The sequence below is a fragment of the Lissotriton helveticus genome, chromosome 8 (genome assembly GCF_964261635.1).
Source record: "Lissotriton helveticus chromosome 8, aLisHel1.1, whole genome shotgun sequence".
NCBI classification, from domain to species: domain Eukaryota; kingdom Metazoa; phylum Chordata; class Amphibia; order Caudata; family Salamandridae; genus Lissotriton; species Lissotriton helveticus.
Window position 1 is genome coordinate 951,890,970 of NC_136069.1, and position 25,962 is coordinate 951,916,931.

General features: G+C 50.6%; 1 protein-coding gene across 1 annotated transcript in view; it reads left to right on the forward strand.

The window, feature by feature from the left end:
* The window catches only part of POLA1 (DNA polymerase alpha 1, catalytic subunit), a 1,864,208-nt gene that overhangs the window by 1,334,071 nt on the left and 504,175 nt on the right, over positions 1 to 25,962 (forward strand). Inside the window, exon 33 of the mRNA XM_078657805.1 lies at positions 17,979 to 18,160. Within this exon, the coding sequence (XP_078513931.1) occupies positions 17,979 to 18,160 (182 nt within the window). The remainder of the gene's footprint in view (positions 1 to 17,978; positions 18,161 to 25,962) is intronic.

Below are 25,962 nucleotides of genomic sequence, written 5' to 3' on the forward strand. Positions count from 1 at the left end.
TCCTTGGGCCTCTCGAGCCAGCGTCAGCAGCAATCTACCTTTCACTCCTTTCGTGGCCAGGGAAGGGGCGCCCCTTCACGTCCTGCCAGCCATGGGCCGCAGTCTAACATCCAGCGCGGCGACGGCCGTGGTAACAGCCGTGGTGGTGCCAGGGGACATCAGCGAGGCCAGTCCACATCCACCCCCGCAGCATCTGCCTCAAAGCCTTCCTAGTCCGAGCTTTCAGGCCCATTTGACGCCAGTGGGGGGCAGGGTCCGCCATCACCTCCTCCACTGGCGCAACATCACGTGGGCCCGGTGGGTGCTGCAAATCGTCCGAAGGGGCTACTCCCTCCCTTTTGAGGCGACCCCTCCAGCCATGCCACCGCAGTACCACCGCGTGTCGGGGGATCACTTGCAACTTCTGCAAGAGGAAGTATCGACCCTCTTGGCCAAGGGGGCCATCAAGCACGTTCCTGTGCCAGAAGTAGGTCGTGGTTGCTATTCCCACTACTTTCTGGTTCCCAAGAAGGGCAAAGGGGGCCTACGCCCTATCTTGGACCTGCGGAACGTCAATGGCTTCCTCCGGAAGGAAAAGTTGAAGATGCTGACCTTGGCTCCGGTCTTAGCTGCTCTGGACCCCGGAGACTGTATGGTAGTTTTGGACTTGCAGGGCGCTTATTTCCACATCCCCGTCCTGCCGTCCCACCGGCGTTACCTGCGGTGCACGTTAGGCCACGAGCACTTTCAGTTTACCGTGCTCCCCTTTGGCCTTACCAGCGCCCCACGGGTGTTAACGAAAGTGATGGCGGTGGTCGCAGCATCGGCGCAGATTAGGGGTGTCAGTCTTCCCCTATCGCGACGACTAGTTGTTGAAGGCGGGCTCGCCCCAGACAGTCGTCAGCCACCTCCAGATTACGGCCGACTTCCTGCCCTTGCTAGGGTTTTCCATCAATGTGCCGAAGTCGCACCTGTGTCCCTCTCAAAAGCTCCTCTTCATCGGAGTGGTTCTGGATTCGGCGCAGTTTCGTGTGTATCCTCTCGAACAGCGGGTTCGGGATATTCAGGCTCTGATTCCGATCTTTCAGCCTTTATCCCGGGTCTCGGTCAGGTTGACGCTGTGGCTCTTGGGGCTGATGGCCTCCTGCATCCTTCTGGTGCATCACGCCAGATTGCGGATGCAGGCTCTGCAGTGGGACCTGAAGATTCAATGGGCGCAGCATCAGAGGAACCTGTCCGACCACGTCCTGATCTTGGAGGGCACTGCGAGTCAGTTGCAGTGGTGGCTCACGGACCGCGATTGGGCCAGCGGCAGATCCCTCTTCCTTCCCCAACCGGAGCACGTAGTTGTGACGGATGCGTCCCTCCAGGGCTGAGGGGGCCACATTGGAGAGGCGGAGATCAAAGGCCTCTGGTCTCCGGTGGAGTCCTGGCTTCATATCAACCTTCTGGAGCTACGGGCGATCCGTCTTGCACTGAAAGCATTCCTCCCCTCTGTCCGGGGGAATGTAGTGCAGGTGTTCACGAACAACACCACCGCCATGTGGTACTGCAACAAACAGGGCAGGGTGGGGTCGTGGACCCTTTGTCAGGAGGCTCTGTGCCTCTGGCAATGGCTGGAACATCAGGGCGTGACTCTGGTGGTTCAACACCTGGCGGGTTCCCTGAATGTCAGGGTGGACGAACTCAGCCGTCGGTGCATGATGGATCACGAATGGCGTCTGAATTCGGACGTGGCGCAAGGCCTCTTTCAGCAGTGGGGAGAGCCTTGGTTAGATCTATTCGCCACATAAGAGAACGCACAATGTCTTCTGTTCTGCGTGTTGGAATTTCCAAGGCGGCACTCACTTGGAGATGCTTTTCTTCGCGAGTGGAGCTGCGGTCTGTTTTACGCCTTCTACCTATACCACTTCTGTCCAGAGTGCTGAAGAAGATCAGGCGAGACCGGGTCAATGTCATCCTTGTGGTTCCGGACTGGGCAGGAAGATATTGGTATCCCGAGCTACTCAGCATGTCAGTCGATCCCCCGATTCATCTGCCTCTTCAGGAGGACCTTCTGTCGCAGCAGCAGGGTACGGTCCTCCACCTGAACCTGTTCAGTCTCCACCTCCATGCGTGGAGATTGAGCGGCGACAGTTGAGGCCATTTGACTTGCTTCCTGAAGTCTGTGATGTGATTCTGGTAGTCAGGCATCCCTCCACAAAATCGGTATACGCCTGCAGGTGGAATACATTTGTGGCATGGTGCACAGCAAAGGCTGTGGATCCTCTTTCCGCCCCCCCTTTAGGAGGTTCTCCTCTTTCTTCTTTCTCTTGCCCAGCAGGGCTCTGATCTGGGCACTATCATGGGCTACCTCTCTGCCATTTTGACCTTCTTAAGGCTCCCTGATCAGCCTTCTCTTTTCAAGTCCCCTGATGTAAATAGATTCTTGAAGGGCATTGTAGGAGAGTGGGGTCTGCAATCCTATGGTCACCCCAGATTTTTGCTTTTTGCTTCACTGGTTTACGAATATCCCTGGCTCTGGGCCTGCTAATCAGACCCACAGCCTAGCTGTTCTCTCTCTAAATTGACATCCATGTACTTTAGGTGCAATTACCAATTGGTACTGGGCCACCTTATCAGTCCCTGTACAGTGTACCTTCGGTACCCAGGGCATAGGTGTACCCAGGGCCTACCAGGGGCTGAAGCATGTATTATGCCACCCCTGGCTGGCCATCTAAACAGACACAACTGGCTGGTAAGACAGCTGGGGCAAGGTGATGTAAACACCCTTTGCTATAGATATAGTATACCTATATCTAACTCTAAAAATGGACACATATATTCCTATCAGTCACTCCTATGGCAGGCCTTATCAATCCTGAAGGCAGAGTGCTTGGAATTATGTGAGCTGGTGCTCTGGCATGGGCTGAGCCTGTCTGCAGCTTGCGGAACCAAGTCCTTATAGCTGTTCCAGGATAACGCTATACCATATACTCTTAAGTGCATTATAATCCTCACGGTTAAATGCTAACTTTGGTATAGCATTATCAAAACATCTCGAGTAGGGTGTCATACGAATTGGAATACTACCCCCTCGCCAATTCTGGCGACGGGGGTAGCATTCCACCCTTCTAGAGGGACACGACATGTAGGTAACTGTGAACCCGGGTTAAAGTTAAACGAAGCCTCAGCATGACAAAATGGATGCTGCCACCACAGACACAAGTCTGACCTCCTGCTGCTGGGAGTCCTTCCAGCGAGGGAGGCCTGGACAAAGGGTTTCCTGCCTTGGGAGGTGCTAGCACCACCCCACACAGGATTTTGTGTATTGAGGTAGGGAGGCCTGAAAGGAATGAGACATGCCTGGGGCACACAAGGTGCCCTGTGCATACACCGGTTCAAACCAGTTGCTGGGGCACTCCAGCCCCAGCTCTGGCGCGAAACCGGACAAAGGATAGGGGGTGTAACCACCCCCCTTCCTGGTCCCACCCAGGGGAGGGACCTAGTCACCAGTACAGCCCCCTTTAGCAGGATAAAGGTAGGAGCTGGTCCCATTCCAAATTAGATTATCCTGAACTACTTCACAAGAAGAAACTCTGGACTTCGACGTCTGATCCACAGAAGACTGAAGAATCTCCCTTGTGGGCAAGGAGTGTCCACCCTGCAACTGCATGCACCATCAAGCGTCCTAGCGGTCCACTTTGTCGTCCTTCCTGCCGGATCCAGACTTCAGAGCCTGACGAGACCCGGACTCCCAGACCTCTCCGACCTCTACCTACATCTGCAGCACAGCTGAGACCTGTGGGTGCGACGAGACACGTGGGACCGGCCGTCTTGAAGAGACTGCACTTCGCTTCCAGCACGACTTCAGAGGCATCCTCGAGAAAGTGCTTTGGGGATTGAGAAGCCCCAGCCCCGAGCAGCTCCTGCACCAAAGATCAGCCCTCCAGCATCCACGAGATATGCGTGGGGCCCTTTTGCTTGATTGCTGCTCGACGCGTTGCCTGGTCACTTGCCGGCTGGCTAGTGACCTCCTAGACGACGAACCTTGAAATCTTCACTACTGGTCTGGTTGCTCCAGACTGGCCCTTGCTCCCTTCCAAAAGAGGAGCACCCCGGACCCTCCTGGTCCACTCCAGACGCTGTTTCCACTCACCTCGTGGGTTGCCTTTGCCAAGGCCTGTTGACTCCAAATCCGGATCCGACACCACCGACAGCGAGAGCCTGCGTGGGACAACTCGTGCCTCCATCCTGGTCGTCGAAGACACCTCCTGGTCCACGTGGCTGCGGAGACAAGCGTCCACTCTTCACCTGATCGCGACGACAGCATCTGGTTCCTTCCTGGTTCCACACCGGTCACTGGCTAGTGACTTTGAAAACTGTCCCCTCTGCTTTCAGGTCCTCTTCTTCCTCGATCCACCCGTGGATCGCACCGGACATGTTCCTTCTGGTCGCCTGCAGCATCTTTTCTTCCAGGCTCCATAGACTTCAACGCAGAAACCCGACACGACTTCGCACCTATGCACCCGCAGCCCGTGGGTGAGGTAACAAGAGCATTTCGGTGCTCAAGGGTAGCTTGACTCTCCTAGTGTCCAGATTCACAGTCGTTTTAGTCCTAACCAGTCAGGGTGTTCCGTACTCACCTTTTTCTTGAACTCTACTGTCCATAGACGTTGTTACGCATCTCGCGTGTGAGTTCACACTCTGCACACGCGTCCCGTGGGCCTCCTATTACTTACCTAAAGTTAGGATAGTGTAGTCCCAGCGATCCTACAGCCTCTGGACAGCTCCATTCCTTCTATCGATTTCCTTATACCATTTACTTAGTATATGGTTTGCCGTGCCCCTAGGGCACCATTGTAATTTTGTGCAACTTATCGTATTTTTACCTAAGAGATTGTCATGTGCTAAGCCCTCTGATCTCGTAAAGAGTTCAGAGGTGTTTGTTATTAATAAATATATTGTTTATTTTCATAACAACCTGTGTGGTGTCCTTTCATCTGGTATTCATGGGGTTAAATGTGGCAAAACAGCTGGCTTCACATGCAAAAAGAGTTTAGCCTAAGACTGCTTTGTCCATGCTACCATTAGGATAGCTGGTCTATACGGTTGACTTACAACCAATCACCATAAGGGTTGTTTGGACTGATACAAGGTGATCACTAGAACTAGTGAGCATCATGTATCAGGCCAACTTCTCACAGGCATCACTCACATATTTCCTCCTGTTCCTTTCGTGATGCCTCAGTGGAACTTGAACCTTGTTCTGACTTATTTGATGTGCGCTCCTTTCGAGACACTTCACAATTGCCCTCTTCGTCTTCTAACTCTTAAGACTGCATTCCTGGTTGCCATCACCTCTGCCAGGAGAGTGAGTGAGCTCCAGGCTCTTTCTTCTAAACCTCCTTTCCTTTCTGTCCAACCGGACAAGGTTGTCTTGCGGACGCGTCCCTCTTTCTTGCCCAAGGTAGTCACAGCCTTCCACATCGGGCAGTCCATCACCTTGCCCACCTTCTTTCCGCCTCCGCATCCCTCGAAGGAGGAAGAGAGGCTCCACCGTCTGGACCCAAAACGTGAGCTCTCATTCTATCTAGACCGCACACGCCAGTTCCGGGTGGATGACCAGCTCTTTGTTGGTTACGTGGGCGCTAAGAAGGTACGGGCAGTGCACAAATGGACCATCTCTCGGTGGGTCGTCTTTTACATCAAGGTTTGCTACTCCTTGGTGAAAAAGGAGCCTCCTGTTGGGCTGAGGGCCCATTCCACTCGGGCCACGGCGGCTACTACTGCCCTTGGTCGGGGAGTCCCCTTGCAGGACATCTGTCAGGCAGCTACGTGGGCCTCGCTGCACACGTTTGCTAGACACTACTGCCTGGACAGTCAAGTCCGAGGAGGCGGCTTCCTTGGCCGTTCCATTCTCCAGGATTTTCTGGTGTGATCATTGGTTCGCAGACCCGCCACCGGGGTTGGTATTGCTGGGGTATCTATTCTAAGGTAAGGAATCTAACACTAACCTGTTTCTTTCAGATGCACAAGTTACTTACCTTCGGTAACGATATATCTGAAAGAAATAGTAGTTAGTGTTGGATTCCTTACCGCCCCACCCATCCTCCCCGTTCTACGAACCGATATCTAGGGTTAAAGTACATCCCTTTGAGGGCCCTAGTTTCATGGCACCAGTGTCGGGTTTTTATCATGGCTCTGCGTTTCTGGCACGGAAAAGCTGTGTATGAGAACTGACGTCCGCGCCCGAGGGCGGCGTCTAAGTACTCCGATGGCATCCTGGCGCCAACGACACCGACGATGGACGCGGAGCCGCAGACGACACCTACCGACGCGCAGGGGTACTGCTACGCAAAACTTTCCGTATCCAGTCTGACGCCTGGGGATATTCTACGGTAAGGATTTTAACACTAACTACTGTTTCTTACAGATATATCGTTACCGAAGGTAAGTCACTTGTGCATTTGATGCCCTCCCTGCATACTTCAGTGGGAACCAGTTTTTGGAGCCGTTGGCTCCTGATCTGGCCTGAAACTGGATAAAGGACATGGGAGTATTGTTTTTCCCACCCCCCCCCGGCCAGCCCCCCCGTCTAGCCCCTCCTCTGGGAGGGACCCCGGAGTCGTCCTAACGCCTTTCATAGGGTATAAAAGGGGTTACCTGCGGGTGGGTTCTCAGATTCGTTGTGGGACACGACTCAAACCCTGAAACCATGTCACTCTTCGACCGTCTGGATACTCGGACTTTTCCTGGAGCCGAGACTGCATCAAGAAAGACTCCTCCTGCTCCTGGTCTGGCTGTTCTGCAGGACCCCCCCCTCCCCTCCCGGTACTCGACTTCCGACGTGGGACTCCAAATGATCTTCTCCTAGTCTTCCTCAGCATCACCTAGACCTCACAGCTGCAGCGACAAGATCACTGTCATCACTATTGCATCTTCCGTCATCTGTGGACATTGCTCTTCCGTGCCTCCTGGTCACCTCAGAGTGGCAAAGACTCTCTCTCCTCTGCTTTCAGTTTCTTCTCTCCAAGAATCCATGCTTGGGTTCCACTGGGCTCTTGCACAGACTGTCAGTGGCATCTTTACTGAAGTCCTCCATTGTGGTCTACGCCGGTTTCTGACATCACTTCGCACCTATGCACCCGGCTTCCCTGTTATAGGTATCCTGGTTCCTGGGGTATCCACGGGTGGGGTTGACTCTCCAATCTTCTGACCTGCACCGGGTTTCTTCAGGGTACACTAGGAAGGGTCCTTCTTTAAAACTGCAACCGCAACTTTCCTGTTGACTTCTATTGAGTATGCGGCTGTGTTTCCACTCTGCACACAGCCTCCGTGGGGTTCCTGGGTACTTACCTTAGGTGGTTCCTTGGGTCCCCAGCTCTTCTGAGTCTCCTGGTCCAAGTCCTGACTTTGATTGCAGTACACATTCCACTTTCTTAGTATATGATTTGGTCTCCCCTTGGAGACCACTGTGTATTATGCCTACTTACCTGTTTGCAGTTGAAATATTCTGTGTATATGTTGATATCTCCGGGTAGGAGATATACCAATGTGTTAGTGAGTGTATAAATAGATATATTTTTTTTATAACTGCACTGTGTGGTTCTTTTACATATAGGATGGGTAAAAACAAGCTGATTAACGCTCCCCCTGGACGAAGCCTGAAGGCTGCTCTCCACAGCTACCACTTAGAGAGCTTTCTAAGACCACTAAAATCACCATAAGGGCTGTCTGAATTAGTGCTGGGTGCTTCACTTGAATAAGTGTACACCATATACTAAGCCAGCATCCTACACATGGTCATAATTGTGAGCTGAAATGTACTCTACCTGTGCTTAGTTATCCTTCAGTTAAAAATATAGTAGCCAGTAGTTTACTCTACAGAATGGGTGTTGTTTTTACAACAAAAAGTGTAGTCTCTCTGATTCCCCTTATACACACACACACCCCAAAGCTGTCTACACCACTCTTCCAAAGGCCAAACTCTTGCATTAAGTTCTTCACTCACTTTACAGGAGTTTTTGTGAAATCTTTTCATGGACCTATCCAACTCTTTATCTAGCATCGTGATAAAATTGCCTCCTGCTAAGAGTGGTACTTTTCAGTCCGATAATTATGTGAATAGTTGTCTCAGTAGTGTCAGTTCATCTATAGTTGAGCTATAGAACCCTACCAGGAATCTATTAGGCAGCTAAATCTTTGCTATCACCCACCTACCAGCTATATCTAGGTATGAGTGTTCAACGTTAATATTTTTCCTCCCTTTGATTATAATTGCCACTCCCTTTGTTGAGCAAATTATATCAGTGCAGATAACTTGTTAAATCCACTTCTTTTTACCCAGCAGATATTTGCATTCTGTGAGATGTTTCTTGTAGCAATTTTATGTGGGCTACACATTGCCTTAAATCTTAAAGTATTAATCAGTCTTATTCTTCGCATAGTCCAGTCACATTCCATATCTTAAAATGTGTTTCATTGCAGATAACTACTTGTTTGAGGCATGTGGCTGTAGATACACATGCTTTGCATACTCCTGCCATCTAGTGTTGGGTCCAGATGTTTGCAAGTTCTTTTTCTTCTAAGAAGCTTTTCCTAGTCACAAGTGACTCCTTTCGGTGATAGTGCACATGGTCATCAACTCCATGGTTAGATTGTTTTTTTCAGCCATCAGGTTTGGACATGTATTGCTGTGCTCTGGTTCGAAACCGTTCTTCAGGTTTCCTTTGCCGCATAATCCTTTCTACCTTAGACTGTATTGTTACTGTACGCATTTCCCACTTCTCCGCATATCATTTCGACATCAGAAACAACTTTCGTTCGGAAAGCTTCATGTACGGCCTTCAAGGCCTAACCGCACCTGGTCAGCTCTCCGTAGATGGATTGGACTCTATTTAAATTCTGTCATCAGTGCCACGTGAAGTATCCGCGCGCCGACTCACTTGAAGTGTGCAACTTGTGCTTGTCTCCGGAGCACAAGGAAGAAAACTGTGACTCTTGCAGATGATCATTCCGATCGAAAAAAATCTGGCTCGACTGTGAGAAGTTGGCCTGGTATATGATCACTGTAATAGTGAGCACCCTGCACCAGTCCAAACAACCCTTATGGTAGTTGTAAAGGCAACCTTATAGACCAGCTATCCTAGTGGTAGTGGTAGCATGGACAAAGCAGTCTTAGGCTAATACTTCAGAGAGCATGTGAAGCCAATTGTTTCACCAATTACAATCCCTTGAATACCAAATAAAAGGACACCACACAAGGTATATATCAAATATATATGTATTTATTACTAACACAACCCCTCTGCACTCTTTATGAGGTCAGAGTTTGAGATACATCACAAGTTACTCAATAAGCATACTATAAGTTGCACAAATACAATTCTGCCCTAGGGGCCTCATGAACCTTATACTAAAGAAGTGGTATAAGAACCACTTCAGGAAAGGTGAGTAGGCCTAGGAAATTGCTGGGGCTACACTGATCAACCAAAGGATTGGAAGTAGGAGACCCACAGGATGCGTGTGCAGTGTCTAAACACACACGCCTGTTACCATTGAGAATCAATGGGAACGTAAAAGTTACAAAGTAGTTAATTTCGGACACCTCCGGGTGGACTACGGGAAAACCCTGTTAATCTAGGACACTTGGATCCCACGGGAGCACCGGAGTACTCGAGTTACCGCACCCAGGGAAGCCGGGTGCATAGGTGTTCTTTCGTGTCTGGTTTCGTCGATCAATCCTATGGAGAGCTGCAAAAAAAGTGCTGCAAGCGACCAGGAGGAAGATGTCCGGATGGATCCACGGGTCGATCGGAGCAGTGAAGAACCTGAAAGCAGAGGGGACAGAGTCTGGGTCACTAGCCAGTCACCAGGAAGGAACCAGGCGATTACAAGATGCAATCAGGTGAGGATGTGAAGCATGTTTCTGCAGCCACGTGGACCAGGAGGCGTCGACGACGACCAGGAGCTGGATACGGACTGTCCCACGAAGGATCTAGCTGTTGGCGGTGTCAGTATCCGGATTGGACCCAACTAGCCTTGGCAAAGGCAATCCACGCAGGAAGGGAAGATCGGCTTCTGTTCAGACCAGCAAGGTCTGGGGAGCTTCCCCTTTACAGGAATGCAGGAGCAAGCCCAGAGCAACCAGGCAAGCGGTGTTGTTTCAAAAGGATGTATTCAGGAGGGCCACTAGCCAACGGGCTAGCAACCGCAAAGGCGCGTCGAGGAGAAATGCAGGCGGAGGCCCCATGCGGCACTCGTGGAGTGTCGATGGCTGAGCTTCGGTGTACTTACTGCTTGGGGTTGGGGCTTCTCAATCCCCAGTGCACAACTTCGAGGACGCCCCAGAAGCTGCACAAGTAGCAAAAAGCAGGTACTGCTTGTTGTCCGGTCCCATATCTCTCGTGTCCGCCACGGGTCTCATCTTTGCTGTGGATGTGGGCCGGAGTCAGAGAAGTCTGGAAGTCCAGAGGCTGCGTCGCTTAGTCTTCGGTATCCGGCTGGAGCGTCGACAAAGCAAACCGGCAAGTTACTGTTGGTGCCTGTTTACACAGTGTGGTCACTCCTTGACCTCAAGGGAGGTGTCTTCAGTCTTCCAGTCGATATGGAACGTCGAAGGTCCAAGAGTTCGTGTTAGAGTTTCTTTCCAGGATAAATCTAAAGTCTCTAGACTCAGTTCCTATCTTTATACCAAAATAAGGGGCTGGATTACCTGCTAGGTCCCTCCTGTGGGTGGAACCTGGGAAGGGGTGGTTACACCCCTTTCCCTTTGTCCAGTTTCGCGCCAGAGCTGGGTCTGGAGTGCCCAGCAACTGGTTTGAACCGGGCTATGCATGGAGCACCTTGTGTGCCCCAGGCAGTGTCTCATTTCTTTCAACCCACCCTGCCCCCATACACTAAAGTCTGTCTGGGGAGGTGCTAGTACCTCCCAAGGCAAGAAACCTATTGTCCAGGCCTCCCCTGCCGGAGTTTTGTCCAGCACCAGGTGGTCAGACTCGTGTCTGTGGCAGCAGCATCCATTTTGTGATGCTGAGGCTCTGTTTAACTTTAACCAGGTAAAGTAGAACGTACATGTCTTTTCCCTCTAGAAGGGTGGAATGCTACCCCCGCCGCCAGAACTGGCGGGGGTGGGGGGGTAGTATTCCAAAGCGTATGACACCTTACACAACATGTTTTGATAAAGCCAAACCAAAGTTAGCATTAACCGCGAGGATTATAATGCACTTAAGAGTATATAGTATGGATATGTCATAGAACAGCTATAAGGAGATGGTTCCGAAAGCTGCAGAGGGGCTCAGCTCATGCTAGGGCACCCTCTCACATAAAACCAAGCACTCTGCCTCCAGGATTGTTAAGCCCCTGATGGGCCTTGGATGCACCTATGCCCTGGGTACCTATGGTACACTATACAGGGGTTCACAGAGGTGACCCAATACCCAATCAGGTATGTGCCTAAAGTACATGGTATCAATTTAGAGAGAGAACTGCTGGGCTGTGGGTCTGATTAGCAAGCCCACAGCCACACTAAAGTTGAAAAACCAGAAAATCGTAGCAAAAAGTGGGGGTGACAATATGAAGCAGACCCTACTCTCCTACAACATATAGCGCAGCGGCGGACGTGGTTACCGCCATGGCAGTACCAGGAGACAGCGGTGAGGCCAGTGCACATCCACCCCCGCAGCATCCGCCCCAAAGCCTTCCTAGTCCGGCTTTTCAGGCCCATTTGATGCCAGTGGGTGGCAGAGTTCGCAATCACCTCCTCCACTGGCGTACCATCACATCGGACAGGTGGGTGCTGCAAATCTTCCGAAGGGGCTACTCCCGACCCCCTCCAGCCATGCCACCGCAGTACCACCGCATGTCGGTGGATCACTTGCAACTTCTGCAAGAGGAAGTTACGGCCCTCTTGGCCAAAGAGGCCATTGTGCTTGTTCCTGGGCCGGAAGTAGGGTGTGGTTGTAACTCCCACTACTTTCTGGTTCCCTAGAAGAGCAAATGGGGCCTGCGCCCTATCTTGGACCTGCGGAACGTCAACGGCTTCCTCCGGAAGGAGAAGTTCAAGATGCTGACTTTGGCTCAGGTCTTAGCTACCCTAGACCCTGGAGACTGGATGGTAGCGTTGGACTTGCAGGACGCGTATTTTCACATCCTCGTCCTGCTGTTCAAGGTAGGCCACGAGCTGAAACCGGACCTAGGATGCTTGTTTCCGGTCCAAGGAAGACATTGCTTGGCAGTTCGAGCTGGACTGTAACCATGAGGCACAGGGTCAAGACTGATTTGCATATGGCCAGGTCTAAACTGGGGTGGCATGGTGAGCAAAAGAATGATGGATTTAACCCAGATCCCTTGACTGGGGGTGAATATTTTGATTTGTTCTGCATTCCGTCCATCAATTGTATCTTTTGCTTTCTCGCCCTGAGAGATGATTCAATGGTTCTTAAATTGTTTGGGGCCAAGTTTCCTTGTCATCAAGATGATCTGCCATACTTGTTGCTGTTGCGAAGGCAGGCCAAAATAGTGCGAGGTCCCTGTGGTGAAGAGGTGCATGATCTGACATTATGTTCCCTCTGTATCTCCATCTGTGGTACAAGTGCCATTTCAAGGATTTTTGGTAGGAAGTTGCAGTTTAACATAAGCATGTTAGGTCCTTCCATTTTTTCTGAATTCTGGATCAATCAACACCTTTTAGAGTGCCCATATCTGCAGACTATTATGGCATCCATCAATATGTGCTTTGATGTCCTTTCATTAGTGTCCTCATTATCCAGCCTGTGAAGAAAGAAGGCAATGTCGATCAGAGTGACTGGACTTCCGCTGTCATTTTAGAGACTGTTGTTGATTGAGCCCTAGGATGTTTTGATGTCACAGAGTTATTGGAGTAAAGTTTCCATGGCTGATAAAGGTATGGTTGGTGAGTCATGCTCCATTGCGTATGGGGGAGTGACTGCCGGTTCCTTCTGAGAAGAGAAGTTGTTGCGTGGACTTTGATCTGGACATGTGACCGCAATTTGCTGAGGGGGTTGATGAACAAGCAATGAAGGGGTTACTCCCTATTGTTCCCAGCTCTAATGACCAGAGGATGAGGTGAAGGTGGTCCCAAAAGGAAGGCCAGAAAATCTGAGTGGAGGTCCTAGGGCTGTTTCCCCCATGAAAGATAATCCACAGTGTTCTTTTGGCAACATTGCTGTTACCGGCGTGTAATGCTCTATATATGTTCACTGGTCACCAGCAGCAATGGTGAATGAGCTCACACACCCACACTCAAGATTGTCGCCGACGCCTCATGGACGATAGTCCTCTTTAGATGTTTATGGGGTTGGCATGCCAGTCCCAGGTGCTCAGGCCATTGTCAACTGGCCAGGTACGAACTGCCAGGATAATGGAGATGGAGGTAGGTCTGTGTCAGGGCAAGCTCCATACTGCTCGCCTCTGTTTTTCTTTCCCATGGAAGGGGAGGCTGCACCTGTTCCTGGCCAACATGGCCCAGATTTCTATGGGACTAGAAGCGACTCGGGGAGGACTATTGCATCCCGCTTCTTCCATTGTGGGGATGACAGCAGGCCGAGGCAGCAGGGCTCGCCGAGTGGGCAGGAGTGAAGCTGTTGTGGTCAGCACTGGTCCTTGCCGGTTTCTGCTTCTTGGTGTACAGAGCCCCGTTGGCAATACTCTGCCGTCATTCAGGTGGTCTTGGCTGCTCATCAGACTAAACACCCAGGATACATGGGTGGATGCCTGCTGGTAGCCAACTTCGGTGTTTTTTTTCAGTGACTAAGGCCCTGTGAGCTAGCGGCTCTAGGAAGATGCTGCCATGCTCCTTGGTGTCAAGCTCCTCCCCTGAGGCCATCCATCTTGGGCACTGCTGGCTGATTCACCCTCTGTGCCATTTGGACCATTCGAATCCACCACTGGGCCTTTCCTGACTCCTATACCAACTCCACGTCTGGCCCCACGCCGATTCCTGGAGCATCGATGCCAGAGGACGAGCAATTCATCATGCTCGGAGTCGGTGCCACTGCAATCTTAACTAAGGCCACACTCAGCTTCCATCGAAGCCACACCCACTGTCTTGGACTTTCCCCACCTCGAGGAAGGATGCATACATTGCCTTCATTGTTTGGGATGGATTAGGCAATAATTAAGCTGTGGGTGCCAAAAATTGGTCTACCATACCACGAGATTTGGTTTGATGACCTTCAAAATGCTGTGGCTTTGATACGTCCCCTGAGACATGGACCTCTTCTCCCTCCCCCCAGTCCTGCCACTGAGGAGAGCCCGTCTTAGGCAAAGGTGATGCATAGGGCAGCTGAAGTTCTTGATCTACTGCTCCCGACCTTGGACCCTCCCCTGAAATCTTGGTGATGGAGACCTCTACAATTTGAACACACCCTAATACCTTCCAACTGTCCCCCCCCAATAGGGAGTCAAAACATGTGGAGACCTTTGGGAAGAGAGTATTTTCTTCCCCTAGCTTTGGCCCTCAGGTCTGTGAATGGCTGCTGCCTCCTGGGTCACTATTCCAATTCTCTGGTATTTGGTGGATAAAATCCCTCAGGATGACCCAGAAGATCTGCAGTCAGTCCTTACCCAAGCCATCCAGGATGGTCGTGATGAAGCCACGTTCACAATTTGTTGTGACTCAGACAACACAGATTCCATCAGGCGAGCCATTGGCACCAACGTCACAATTTGCTGCCAGGCCTGTCTGTGTTCTCCTAGTATTTTAGGTGATGTCCAGTTGTCCCTTATTGACATGCCCATTGATGGATGCCCTTAGTGGAATACAGCCACCTGGTTAGAGGCAGAAGTGGAATTCTTGCTGGGTTGGCAAACCATCACCTCGTACAGGTGGGTCCTGCAGATAGTCCGGAAGAGCTATACCTTGCCATTCATTGCTTTTTGCTGATCTTTCCACTGTCCCTATACCAACTGATAGCTGTTTGCATGTCTGTGTTATAGCAGGCAGTGCAAGCTCTTTTGGCTAAAGAGGCTATACAGAGGGTGTCCGTGCTAGAAGTAGGTTGTGGTTGTTATTCCTGCTACTTTCTGGTGCCAAAGGAGAACGGAGTCTTTAGCCCCATTTGAGACCTACGCCCTCTCAACGTCTTCCTCCGGAAGGAAAACTTCAAGCTGCTCACACTGGCCTAGGTCTTGGCTGCCCTTGAACCTGGATGTTTGTTAGATCTGTATGACGCTTATTTAAATATACCCTAGGTGTCACTTTTTGTTAGCCTTGAGCATTTTCAGTTCACTGTGCTCTCCTTTGGTCTCTCAGTGGCTGTCAGATGTTCAAGAAAGTGATGGCAGTGGTTGCAGCACACCCTAAGAGGTCAGGGGTCGCAGTCTTCCCCCTACCTCGATGATTGACTGTTGAAGGTAGTCTTGCACAAGGTAGTTAACTACCTTCAAACGGCACTGAACCTTAAGTCGTATGTGGGTTCACATCAACATGCAGAAGTCAAATATACTCCTTCTCAGATGCTCCCCATTCTGAACATGTATTTGTTTTATACCTTTGACCCCAGCAAGGAGAGTCCAGGACATTCAGATTATGATCCCCATCTTTCCGTCTCCGTCCTGGATTTCAGTGATATTGACCTTTGATGCTACTGAGACTGGTGGCCATCCTGCTGGTCCTTACCCCAGGTGTCATATGCGGGCTCTGTAGTGGAATCTGAAGTCTCAGTGGGCCCATCATTCCGGCGACCTCTTAAACCACATCTAGATCATGAAGGAGATTGTGAAAGATCTGCAATGGTGCTTACTGGACCGTGATTGGGTCAACAACAGACCCCGCTCCTTAGCACATCCAGTGTTGACAGTGGTCACTGATGCATCCCATCTGGGTTGGGGTGGCCATCTAGGATTGAATTGAATTGAAATTGAATTGAATTGAATTGAATTGAATTGAAAATTCCATTTGTATAGCGCATAACCACCCGAAGGAGAGATTGCAATTCGAGATCTCCTGTCTCCGACAGAGGCCCAGCTCTATAGCAACCTTCTGGAGCTAAGGACCATCCACTTGGCTTTGAAAGCCTTCCTTTTGTCCTTCAAAGGGAGGCTGATGCAGGTGCTCACGGACACGGCCACCAAGTGGTAGTTCAAAAGCATGGTGGTGTGGGGTCCTGCACCCTATGCCAGGAGGCAGTCCACCTCTGGAAATGGCTATAGTATCGGAGATTCTTCCTGGTGTTGAGCTGTCTGTAGATTCTTTGAATGCCAGGTCAGACAAGCTGAGTAGTCAATGCCTAGCAGATCACTAGTGGTAGTTCCACCCAGAGTTGGCGCAATTTCTCTTCTTCGAATGGGGAGAACCTTGGCTGGCGCGCAGTCAGCAGTTCTTAGAGATCGAGTTTCTAAGGTGCCTCTCGCTGGGAGACCCATTCAGCCTAGGGTGGAACTTTGGACTCCTGTACGCCTTCCCACCCGATACCTCTTCGGGAGGACCTGCTGTCGCAATAACAGGACAGAGTTCTGCATCCGTGTCCTGGTTATGTCAACCTTCATGCACCAACATTACACCCTCACAGTAACTCTGTGACAATCTTGCAAACTTCTTCCATAACAAGATCCCCAACATCTACAGAAACGTCAACCCCAAGCCCTATGGCCACTGACTTTTTGAAGCAACATAACAAGCCCGCTAACACAGACATCCAACTAACCGAATGGAGCCAGCTTGCCCCACATAACACCACCTCCATCCTGAACTCTGTTCACTCAGGGGCCCCAACCAACCCATGCCCTCACCACATCTTCAACCTAGGCGAAGCCAGAATCAGGCACGTACTTACCACCTTGTTTAACACCTCAGTGGCCATAGCCACAGTGAGAACCTGGCCTGGTATGTGATGTACATTTATTTAAGTTGACACCTAGCACCAGTCCAGACAACCCTTATGGTGATTTAAGAGGTCTTAGACAACCTTAGAAAGCTCTCTAAGTGGCAGCTGTGTAGAGCAGCCTTCAAGCTTAATCCAAAAGGAGTGTAAAGCAGCTTGTTTTTACCAGAATTCAATCTTCCAGTATAGATTACGCAGAAAAAGCACCACACAGAGTATTTATTAAAATATCTAATTATTATATAATATTCTCGAACATGTAGAAATATCTCCTACCCGGAGATATGCGCAATACTTTAGCAAAGAAACACAGCAAATAGCACAAAATACACCGTGGGACTTGGGACCAAACCGTATACTGAAGAAGTGGTATAAGAACCACAACTCGGGTCAAGACAAGGTCGAGAGGACGTAGAAGAGCTGGGGAACCAAGGTGAGTAGATAGGGACCCCATGGAGAGCGTGTGCAGTGTGGGAACACGACTGCGTGCTCCGTACAACTCTACGTGTAAATCGTGGATAGATTTTTAAAGATTAAGGACCCTTCCCAGTGGACCCTGAAGAAATCCGGTGGAAGACAGATGGTTGGAGAGCCACTCCACCCGTGGATATCCTAGTACCCATGTTAACTACACCAGGGAAGCCAGGTGCATACGTGTGAAATAGTGTCAGAAACCACAGTCGAACCCAATTGAGGACTTTGCGAAAGTGCCGCTGTTGAAGGAGAATGTATCTGGTGGAGTCCGAAGGTGGATTCTAGATGAGAGGTACCTGCAAGCAGAGGGGTACGGAGTCTGTCACTCAGGGGTGACCAGGAGACTTGGAAGACGAATGCCCTCTGATGTCGGGTGTTGCAGGATGGCTGACGATGACCTTGACTTTGCAGCTGTGAGGACCAGGCGGTGCTGAGGAGAACTAGGAGCCGTTCACGAGCTGTCTCACGAAGGATGTTGAGTGCTGACGGGTCGACGATTTCTCAGTCTGTGACGTGTTCCGCCACCCATATTGTCATATTGTTAATGAGATAAAAGCCTGTAGAGTGCAAGAGAAGTTTAAAGGTCAGGAGCAAAAATTGGTGCTGTCCTTGGTTCATAGGTAGAAAATCATTCACTTTTAAATAATTTTAATGTTAATTTTCTAACTTATTAATATTTTATTTTATTTATTTGTTCAGGCCTGGATCCCTCTCAGTTTCGAGTACAAAGTTATTGCCAGAAAGACGAGGAGAATGATGCACTTTTGGGAGGACCTTCTCAGATCACTGATGAAGAGAAGTACAGAGACTGTGAAAGATTCAAGTTCGCATGCCCCATGTGTGGTACAGAAGGAATATATGACAATGTATTTGATGGCTCGGTGAGTTTTTTTTTAAAAACATTATTTTCCATATTGCATTACCACGGTTGGATTATAATGTGTACATTTTCTTGTATTTGGTAGTATATTGGTGATGTTGCAATCTGGTTTTTAGCATTTTTCTTTCAAAGATGAAGTCGCCAGTAGAATGTCTTCACATGTATAGTTCAAAGTAACAGAGACCTTCCCAGTGGTTGACTCTGTGTGTACATCACTAATGATGCCACTTTACTTAGTGTAAATATTGTCAAGTGTTCCCTTATTTACTTAAAGTGCACATTACACTAGGTCAAACTCTTTGTAATCTAACCACAGTCCATACAGTATGACAGCGAATCATTTCTATTCAACTGCACTAGCCGTTTCACTGTAAACAAAATATCTGAGAGAGACAATTAGTTATAGATTCCTTACCTTTAGAATACCCCCAGGCGCCAGACTGGATCCGGATAATTTTTTTGTCAGCAGCACCCCTGCGCGTCGAAAGGTGACGTCAGTCGTCTCCACGTTCCTCGTTGGCGTCGTGGCCGCCGGAATGACGTCGCTGTAGCTACTTAGACGCCGGCCTCGGGTGATGACGTCCGTTCTTTCTTTTTCTGTGCCAGCCAGCGCAGATCCGGAGAGAGTGGTACCTTCAGTCACTTTTTGACTGACTTTTTTGGCGACTGATGTCGACACAGTTTTTGAGTCTTCGACTCCTGGTGCACGTTAGGGATGCCCGTTTTCAAGGCTTGTGGTTCCTGCAGAAAACTGATGTCGATGACGGATCCGCACCTCATGTGCCTGTGGTGCCTGGAACGCGACCATGATCCCAAGTCATGTTCCGACTGTCGGACCATGAATCCCAAGTCTTTGTGGGAACGGCCCCAAAAGCTTCTCGAGGCCCAGCTGTCCACTCCATGCCATTTTATGTGCCGGTCAAGTGGGAGGTTGTGGGACCGGTCGCAGAGCCTCCACCGTTCTTCGGCTTCTCCCCATCCGTCTGCCGACGCGACGAGGGATGTGGGTGGTGCCCCTCCTGTGGCTCCGCATACGGAGCCCGAAGGGTTGACTCAGAGTTTCTCTCCCTTTCCAGGACCCGAGCGACCCATTCCCAGCTTTGACGTTTTTACAAAGCGTTGCATGCCATCTTTGGGCCGCCCGATTCCGCTGGCGACCTCATAACACCTCCACCTGCACCGATTCCAGTGGCACCGCAGACGACACCGGTTGTGTCACCAGCCAGGACCACGGGGGACCACAGTTAAGTTTTCAGACGAGGACACATCACTCCCAAATTGGACCATGGATGTGCCTCTTCCCTGAGCCCCGATTTCTGCTTAGTACCTTTTAGCATTGAATTTTTTGCTACTCCAAAGAGTCTGTGATTATACTGTATACTGACTTTTTTCTTTTCCATACACCTTAGCGAGGTCCTGGTCCTGAAGAAAGCTCCATTAATTACACAAGGGGGGGGGGGGGCTGAAATATGTAGATCCCACACATAAGCCAACTTATAGGAAAATTACTCCTTTAGTAGTTGCACCACATATATTTTAAACAACACCCAACATTAAAATACAAAGGCAAGAGTTCCCAGAGGTGTTTTTAACTGTTAATCACATTGTTGCACCCACACCTGCTCAGCTGTAATCAGGCGTCGCAGCACACCCAGGTGGCATTCGGCCGCCTGGTTGGGACCCCGATGATGAAGCATGACACCAACCAGGTTGGTGTGTGAGGGGTCTTTTAATTGCACCTAGTGGGTCCTAATTCAGGCCACAAAAACAGTGACTAAAATAAAATAAATTAATAACACACACATAGTGGGCCAGTACACCTTGTTTCAATATATTACGTACCAGGGGAACAGGACGCGCCCCTCATACCCTTGCTCTCTCATTGATTCACAAAGACCTCATAACACCTCCACCGGCACCTATTCCAGTGGCACCGCAGCAGACGCCGGTTGTGTCCCCAGCCGACGACGACCCCGGCCTCCTCCCCAAAGTGGACACTAAGCCGGACTGACGCCTACGGGTACTTTTGTACCCCTGTTCTACCCTGGTTCTTTCAGGCCAGATTGGCAACCTGAGGAGAACTGGGAGGAGTCTGGAGACCCTTTAACTGACCATCTTGAGTATGATCCAGACTGGAGAGAAGAGTTGGGGGATGCCAGTGGTCTGGATACCGCGCCAGACCTTCCCATGTTGTCTCCTCCTACCGGAACTACGGAGTAGGGAGCTTCTTACACAGTGGTGTTTTGTAGGGTGGCTGAGGCTCTCCACCTCGAGCTAGCTACGGTGACGGTCAGGACTAACCTGACAGAGGTGCTTCAACCGGCAGCGAGCTCTTCGAAGCCCCTGCTGCCGTTTAGAGAGTCCCTAACTGACATCCTTTTTGGTACCCGGTCCAGGCCCAACACAGGAGCGCCTGTGGACAGGATGATTGCCTGACCCCACCGCCCGGACCTGGGCGACCCATTTTCCTCTCCCAACACCCCACCCCTGAGAGCTTGGTGGTCCAAGCCTCGACATCCAAAGGCGCATTCCCTAACGCTCCCCCTGATAAGGAATCCAAAAAGCTGGACCATCTTGGGAAGAAGATGTTTTCTTCCTCCAGCTTGGTACTGCGGTCAATTAACACTGCATGTCTGTTGGGCCATTACACCCGCTCTGTGTGGGATATGGTAGCGCGGGTGCTGACCTCGTGCCCGGAAGAGGCACGGGCCATGCTCTCCCGTGCAGTTGCAGAGGGGAGAGATGCAGCCAAGTTTACCATACGATGTGGACTTGACACCGCCGTCTCGCTAGGCAGGACGATTTCAAAGTCGGTAGCCCTTTGATGCTATGCCTGGCTGAGGTTGACTTTTTTTCCCCGAGATGCCCTTTGATGGCCACTGCCTTTCGGTGACACTAGAGCCCTTCAAGGACTCTTGGGCTATGGCTAAGTCCTTGGGCCTCTCCACCATCCGTCCTGCGCAGTCTGCTTTTTGTCCCTTTCGTGGCTACGGAGGGGATGCTCCACCATGTCCCACCCAGAGTAATAGGCCTGCGCAAGCTGTTAAGCCCTTATGCGCGGCCGGGTACATGGGACCCACCGCCGTCGATTTGGGGGCCAGCGAGCAGGGCCAGTCCACCACCGCCCCCTTTGCAGCAGCCTCCAAACCCTCCTAGTCCGACCTATCTGAAAGAAACACATCTGAAAGAAACCGGTTAGTATTAGATTCCTTACCTTAGAATATTCCCAGACGTCAGACTGGATCTGGAAAATTTTGCATAGCAGTACCCCTGCGCGTCGGTAGGCTTCATCTGCAGCTCCGCATCCTCGCGCGCTGATGTCAGTTCTTCTTTTTTCCGCGCCAGCAAGCGCAGGTCCGGAGAAAGAGGTACCTTTTAGTCACTTTTTGACTAAAATTTTTTGATCCTTTTTGGATCCGTTTCGAGTCTACGACTCGATCGGTGCCGGTAGGGATGCCCGGCTCTGGTGCCAGGCTCAGTTCCTACAGCTGCCCAGCACTTAGTGGGCAGCTGCTACGTTTAGGCCCTTGCGCATTCTTCTTTGGCCGCCTGTGCAGCCAGCCCAGACATTCTGGACATTGGGCCTGTGAGCCCCTGAGAGTCCAGGTTGGCCTGGGGTCAGTTTTGTGATATTTTGGCGCAAATGTGATTTCTGCATTTATGCAATGCTTTATGCCTATACCCCTAAATGTATGTTGATGCTTAGGGGGTTGTTTTTCCTAATATAGGTTATACTAGTGAGTTCATGGTTCCCTGCGTGATATATGCCTAAGGTGGTTAGGGTTGCGTAGTATGTACTTACCTTTTACCAGTGATTACTGGTTGTGTGCTACATTTGCTATTTGGTACTACAGTTATTATATGTGCTAAGCGTTATTCCTACAAAGTGCTAACTCTACAAAGTGCTAGTTCTAAAAGTGCTTATTCCTGACAGTGGTCCATATGGCCCTGTCCCATGTATATAATCCCCTGTAAATTCCGCCAGTGGCACAGTGTAAATTGTGTGTTTATTATCTAATGTGTTTGGTATAATACGAAGGCTATTTTTATATATAACCTTGTGTGGGGTTTCCTTTGTAGTGGGCCTTGGGTGTTGTTGCTGGGTGCGCGTGCAAACACTTTATTGCCTCCGAGATAGGCCTGACTGCTCGTGCCAAGCTACCAAGGGGGTGAGCATGGGTTATCTTTGGCGGGTGACTTCCTTGCGCTGACTAGAGTGGTGGTTTCTGCCTGGCTTTGGTGCAAGCCTTAGCCAACCAGAAATCCCCATTTCTAACACCCGCCCACGGGCGTTACTTGCGGTTCATGGTAGGCCATGAACATTTTCAGTTTACCTTTATCCCCTTTAGCCTTATCAGCGCCCCTCGGGTGTTCACGAAAGTGATGGCGGTGGTCGCAGCTCATCTGCGCAAATCAGGGGTCTCAGTTTTCCCCTATCTCCATTTCTGGCTGTTGAAGGCGGGCTCACCCCAAGCAGTCGTCTCCCACCTCCAGACTACGGCCGACCTCCTGCATTTGCTGGGGTTCTCCATGTGCCGAAGTCTCACCTGATTCCCTCTCAGAAGCTCCTCTTCATCGGAGCGGTTCTGGACACAGCGCAGTTTTGGGTCTATTCCCTGAACAAACAGCGAGTCCTTGACATTCGGGCTATGATTCTGATCTTTCAGCCCTTGTCCTGGGTTTCGGTCAGAATGACCCTGAGGCTGCTGGGCCTCATGGCCTCCTGCATCCTGCTGATCAATCATGCCAGGTGGAATATGCAGGCTCTTCAGTGGGACCTGAAGTTCCAGTGGGCACAGCTTCAGGGAACCTGTCCAATTAAATCCAGATCTCAGAGGACACTGCACAACAATTGCAGTGGTGGCTCACGAACCGGCATTGGGTTAGCGGCAGATCCCACTCCCTTCCCCAACTGGAGCACACAGTGGTGACGGATGCGTCCCTCCTGGGATGGGGCGGCCTCATTGGAGAGATGGAGATCAGAGGCCTCTGGTCTCCGGAGGAGTCCAGGCTCCTTATCAACCTTCTGGTGCTCCGGGCGATCCGACTTGCACTGAAGGCATTCCTTCCGTCAGTCACAGGGAGAGTAGTGCAGGTGTTCAGACAACACCACCGCCATGTGGTACTGCAACAAACAGGGTGGGATCATGAACCCTATGTCAGGAGGCCCTGCACCTCTGGACATGGCTGGAACATCAGGGCATTTCCCTGGTGGTTTAACACCTGGCAGGTTCACTGAACGCCAGGGCAGACAAACTCAGCCGCAGGTGCATGGATCACGAATGGCGTCTTCACTCTGAGGTGGCACAAGGTCTCTTTCAACAGTGGGGAGAGCTTTGGTTAGATCTATTCGCTACCAAAGAGAACGCGCAATGTCAGCAGTTCTGCACGTTGGAAGTTCCAAGGCGGCACTCGCTAGGCGACGCTTTTCGCCGCGAGTGGAGGTGCTGTCTGTTGTACTCCTTTCCGCCTATACCACTTCTGCCCAGAGTGCTGAAGAAAGTCATGCCCGACCGGGCCCAAGTCATTCTTGTGGCTCCGGACTGGGCTCGAAGAGTTTGGTATCCTGAGCTACTCAGTATGACCATCCATCCCCCGATCAGACTGCCTCTTCTGGAGGATCTTCTGTCGCAGCAGCAGGGGACGGTCCTCAACTCGAACATGTCCGGTCCCCACCTCCTTATGTGGAGATTGAGCGGCGGCAGTTAATTCCTTTTCGACTTGCCTCCTTAAGTTTGTGATGTCATTCTGGCAGCCAGACATCCTTCCACTAAGTTGGTATACGCCTGCAGGTGCAACAAGTTTGTGGCATGGTGCACAGCAAAGGCTGTGGATCCCCTTTCTGCCCGTCTTTCAGAATTCCTTCTGTTCCTTCTTTTTTTGGCCCAGCAGGGTTCTGCTCTGGGCACTTTCAAGGGCTACCTTTCTGCTATTTTAGCCTTTCATTGCTTCCTGATCAGCCCTCTTTTCAAGTCCCCTGTTGTCAATAGATTCCTCAGAGGCATTACTCATCTTTTCCTTCCTATTCCCTTTGTGATGCCACAGTGGGACTTGAATTTAATGTGCGCTCCCTTTGAGCCTCTTCAAAACTGTCCTCTTTGTCTGTTAACTTTGAAGACTGCTTTGGTTGCCATCACCTCTGCTAGGAGAGTGAGTGAGCTCCACGCTCTGTATAGCAAACTTCCTTTTCTGTCTGTCCATCTGGACAAGGTTGTTATCAGAACACGTCCATCCTTTCTGTCAAAGGTTGTCACTGCCTTTCACATTGGGCAGACCATCACTTTGCCCACCTTCTTTCTGCCTCCTTATCCTTCCAGAGAGGAAGAGAGGCTCCACCGTCTGGACACAAAACGCGCGCTGTCATTTTACCTGAATCGCACACAACAGTTCCGGGTGGATGACCAGCTTTGTTGTTTCCAAGAAATGTCGGGCAGTACACAAGCGGACTATCTCCCAATCGGTCATCTTGTGTATTAAAGACTGTTATTCTCTGGCAAAAAAGGAGCCTCCAGTGGGGCTGCGCGCCCATTCCACCAGTGCGATGGCTACCACCATGGCATTGGGACGTGATGGCTCCTTACAAGACATCTGTCAGGCAGCTACATGGGCCTCGTTGCACACTTTTACTAAGCACTATTGCCTGGACAGCCAAGTCCGGCTTCTTTGGCCGTTCTTTTCTCCAGGACTTCCTGGTGTGATCTTGGTTCACTTACCACCGGGGTTGGTATTGCTGGGGTATCTATTCAAAGGTAATAAATCTATCACTAACGAGTTTTTCAGGTGAACAAGTTACTTACCTTCGGTAACGATATATCTGTAAGAAACATTAGTTAGTGATAGGTTCCTTACCGCCCCACCCATCCTCCCCTTACAGCAAACTGATTTCTAGGGTCAAGGTCATCCCTTTCAGGGCCCTATTTTCAATGCAGCAGTCAGTATCTTGCATGGCTCTGTGTTTCTGGTGCGGAAAGTCGTGTACAGAACGGACGTCAGCATGCGAGGGTGGCGTCTAAGTAACTGCCACAACGTCATCTCCGTGACCACAACGGCGGATGCAGAGCCGCACTACGCCACCTTCCGACGCGCAGGGGTACTGCTGACAAAAACTTTCTGGATCCAGTCTGAAGCCTCGGGGTAATTATAAGGTAAGGAATCTATCACTAGTAATGTTTCTTAGATATATTGTTACCAAAGGTAAGTAACTTGTTCTTCAGGGCCATCAATCGCCAGTGGGCGGCAGGATTCACCATCACCTCCTCCACTGGTGCAAATTCTTGTCAGACAGGTGGCTTTTGCCGATAGTCCAAAGGGCCTACTTCCTCCCCTTCGAGACTTACCCCCTTAGCCATGCCACCTCAGTACCATTGAATGTCAGAGGATCATCTGGCCCTTCTCCAACAGGTAGTTATGGCTCTCTTCGCCAAGGGAGCCATCAAGCTATTTCCTACCCTAGACGTAGGTCGTGGTTGCAATTCCCAATACTTTCTGGGGCCCAAGAAGGAGAAAGGCCTGCGTACTATCTTTGATCTCAGGAACGTCTACCGCTTCCTCCTTCAGGAGAAGTTCAAAATGTTGACGCTAGCTCAGGTTGTCTGCCCTCGACCCTGGAGACTGGATGGTAGCATTGGAATTGCAGGAGGCTTCACATCACCGGCATTATCTGCGGTTCACAGTGGGCCACGAGCACTTTCAGTTTACCGTGCTTCCCTTCCACCTTACCATCAACCCTCTGTTATTGACAAAAGTGATGGCGGTGGTCACAGCTCCTCTGCGCAGGTCAGGGGTTCCAGTTTTCCCCTATCG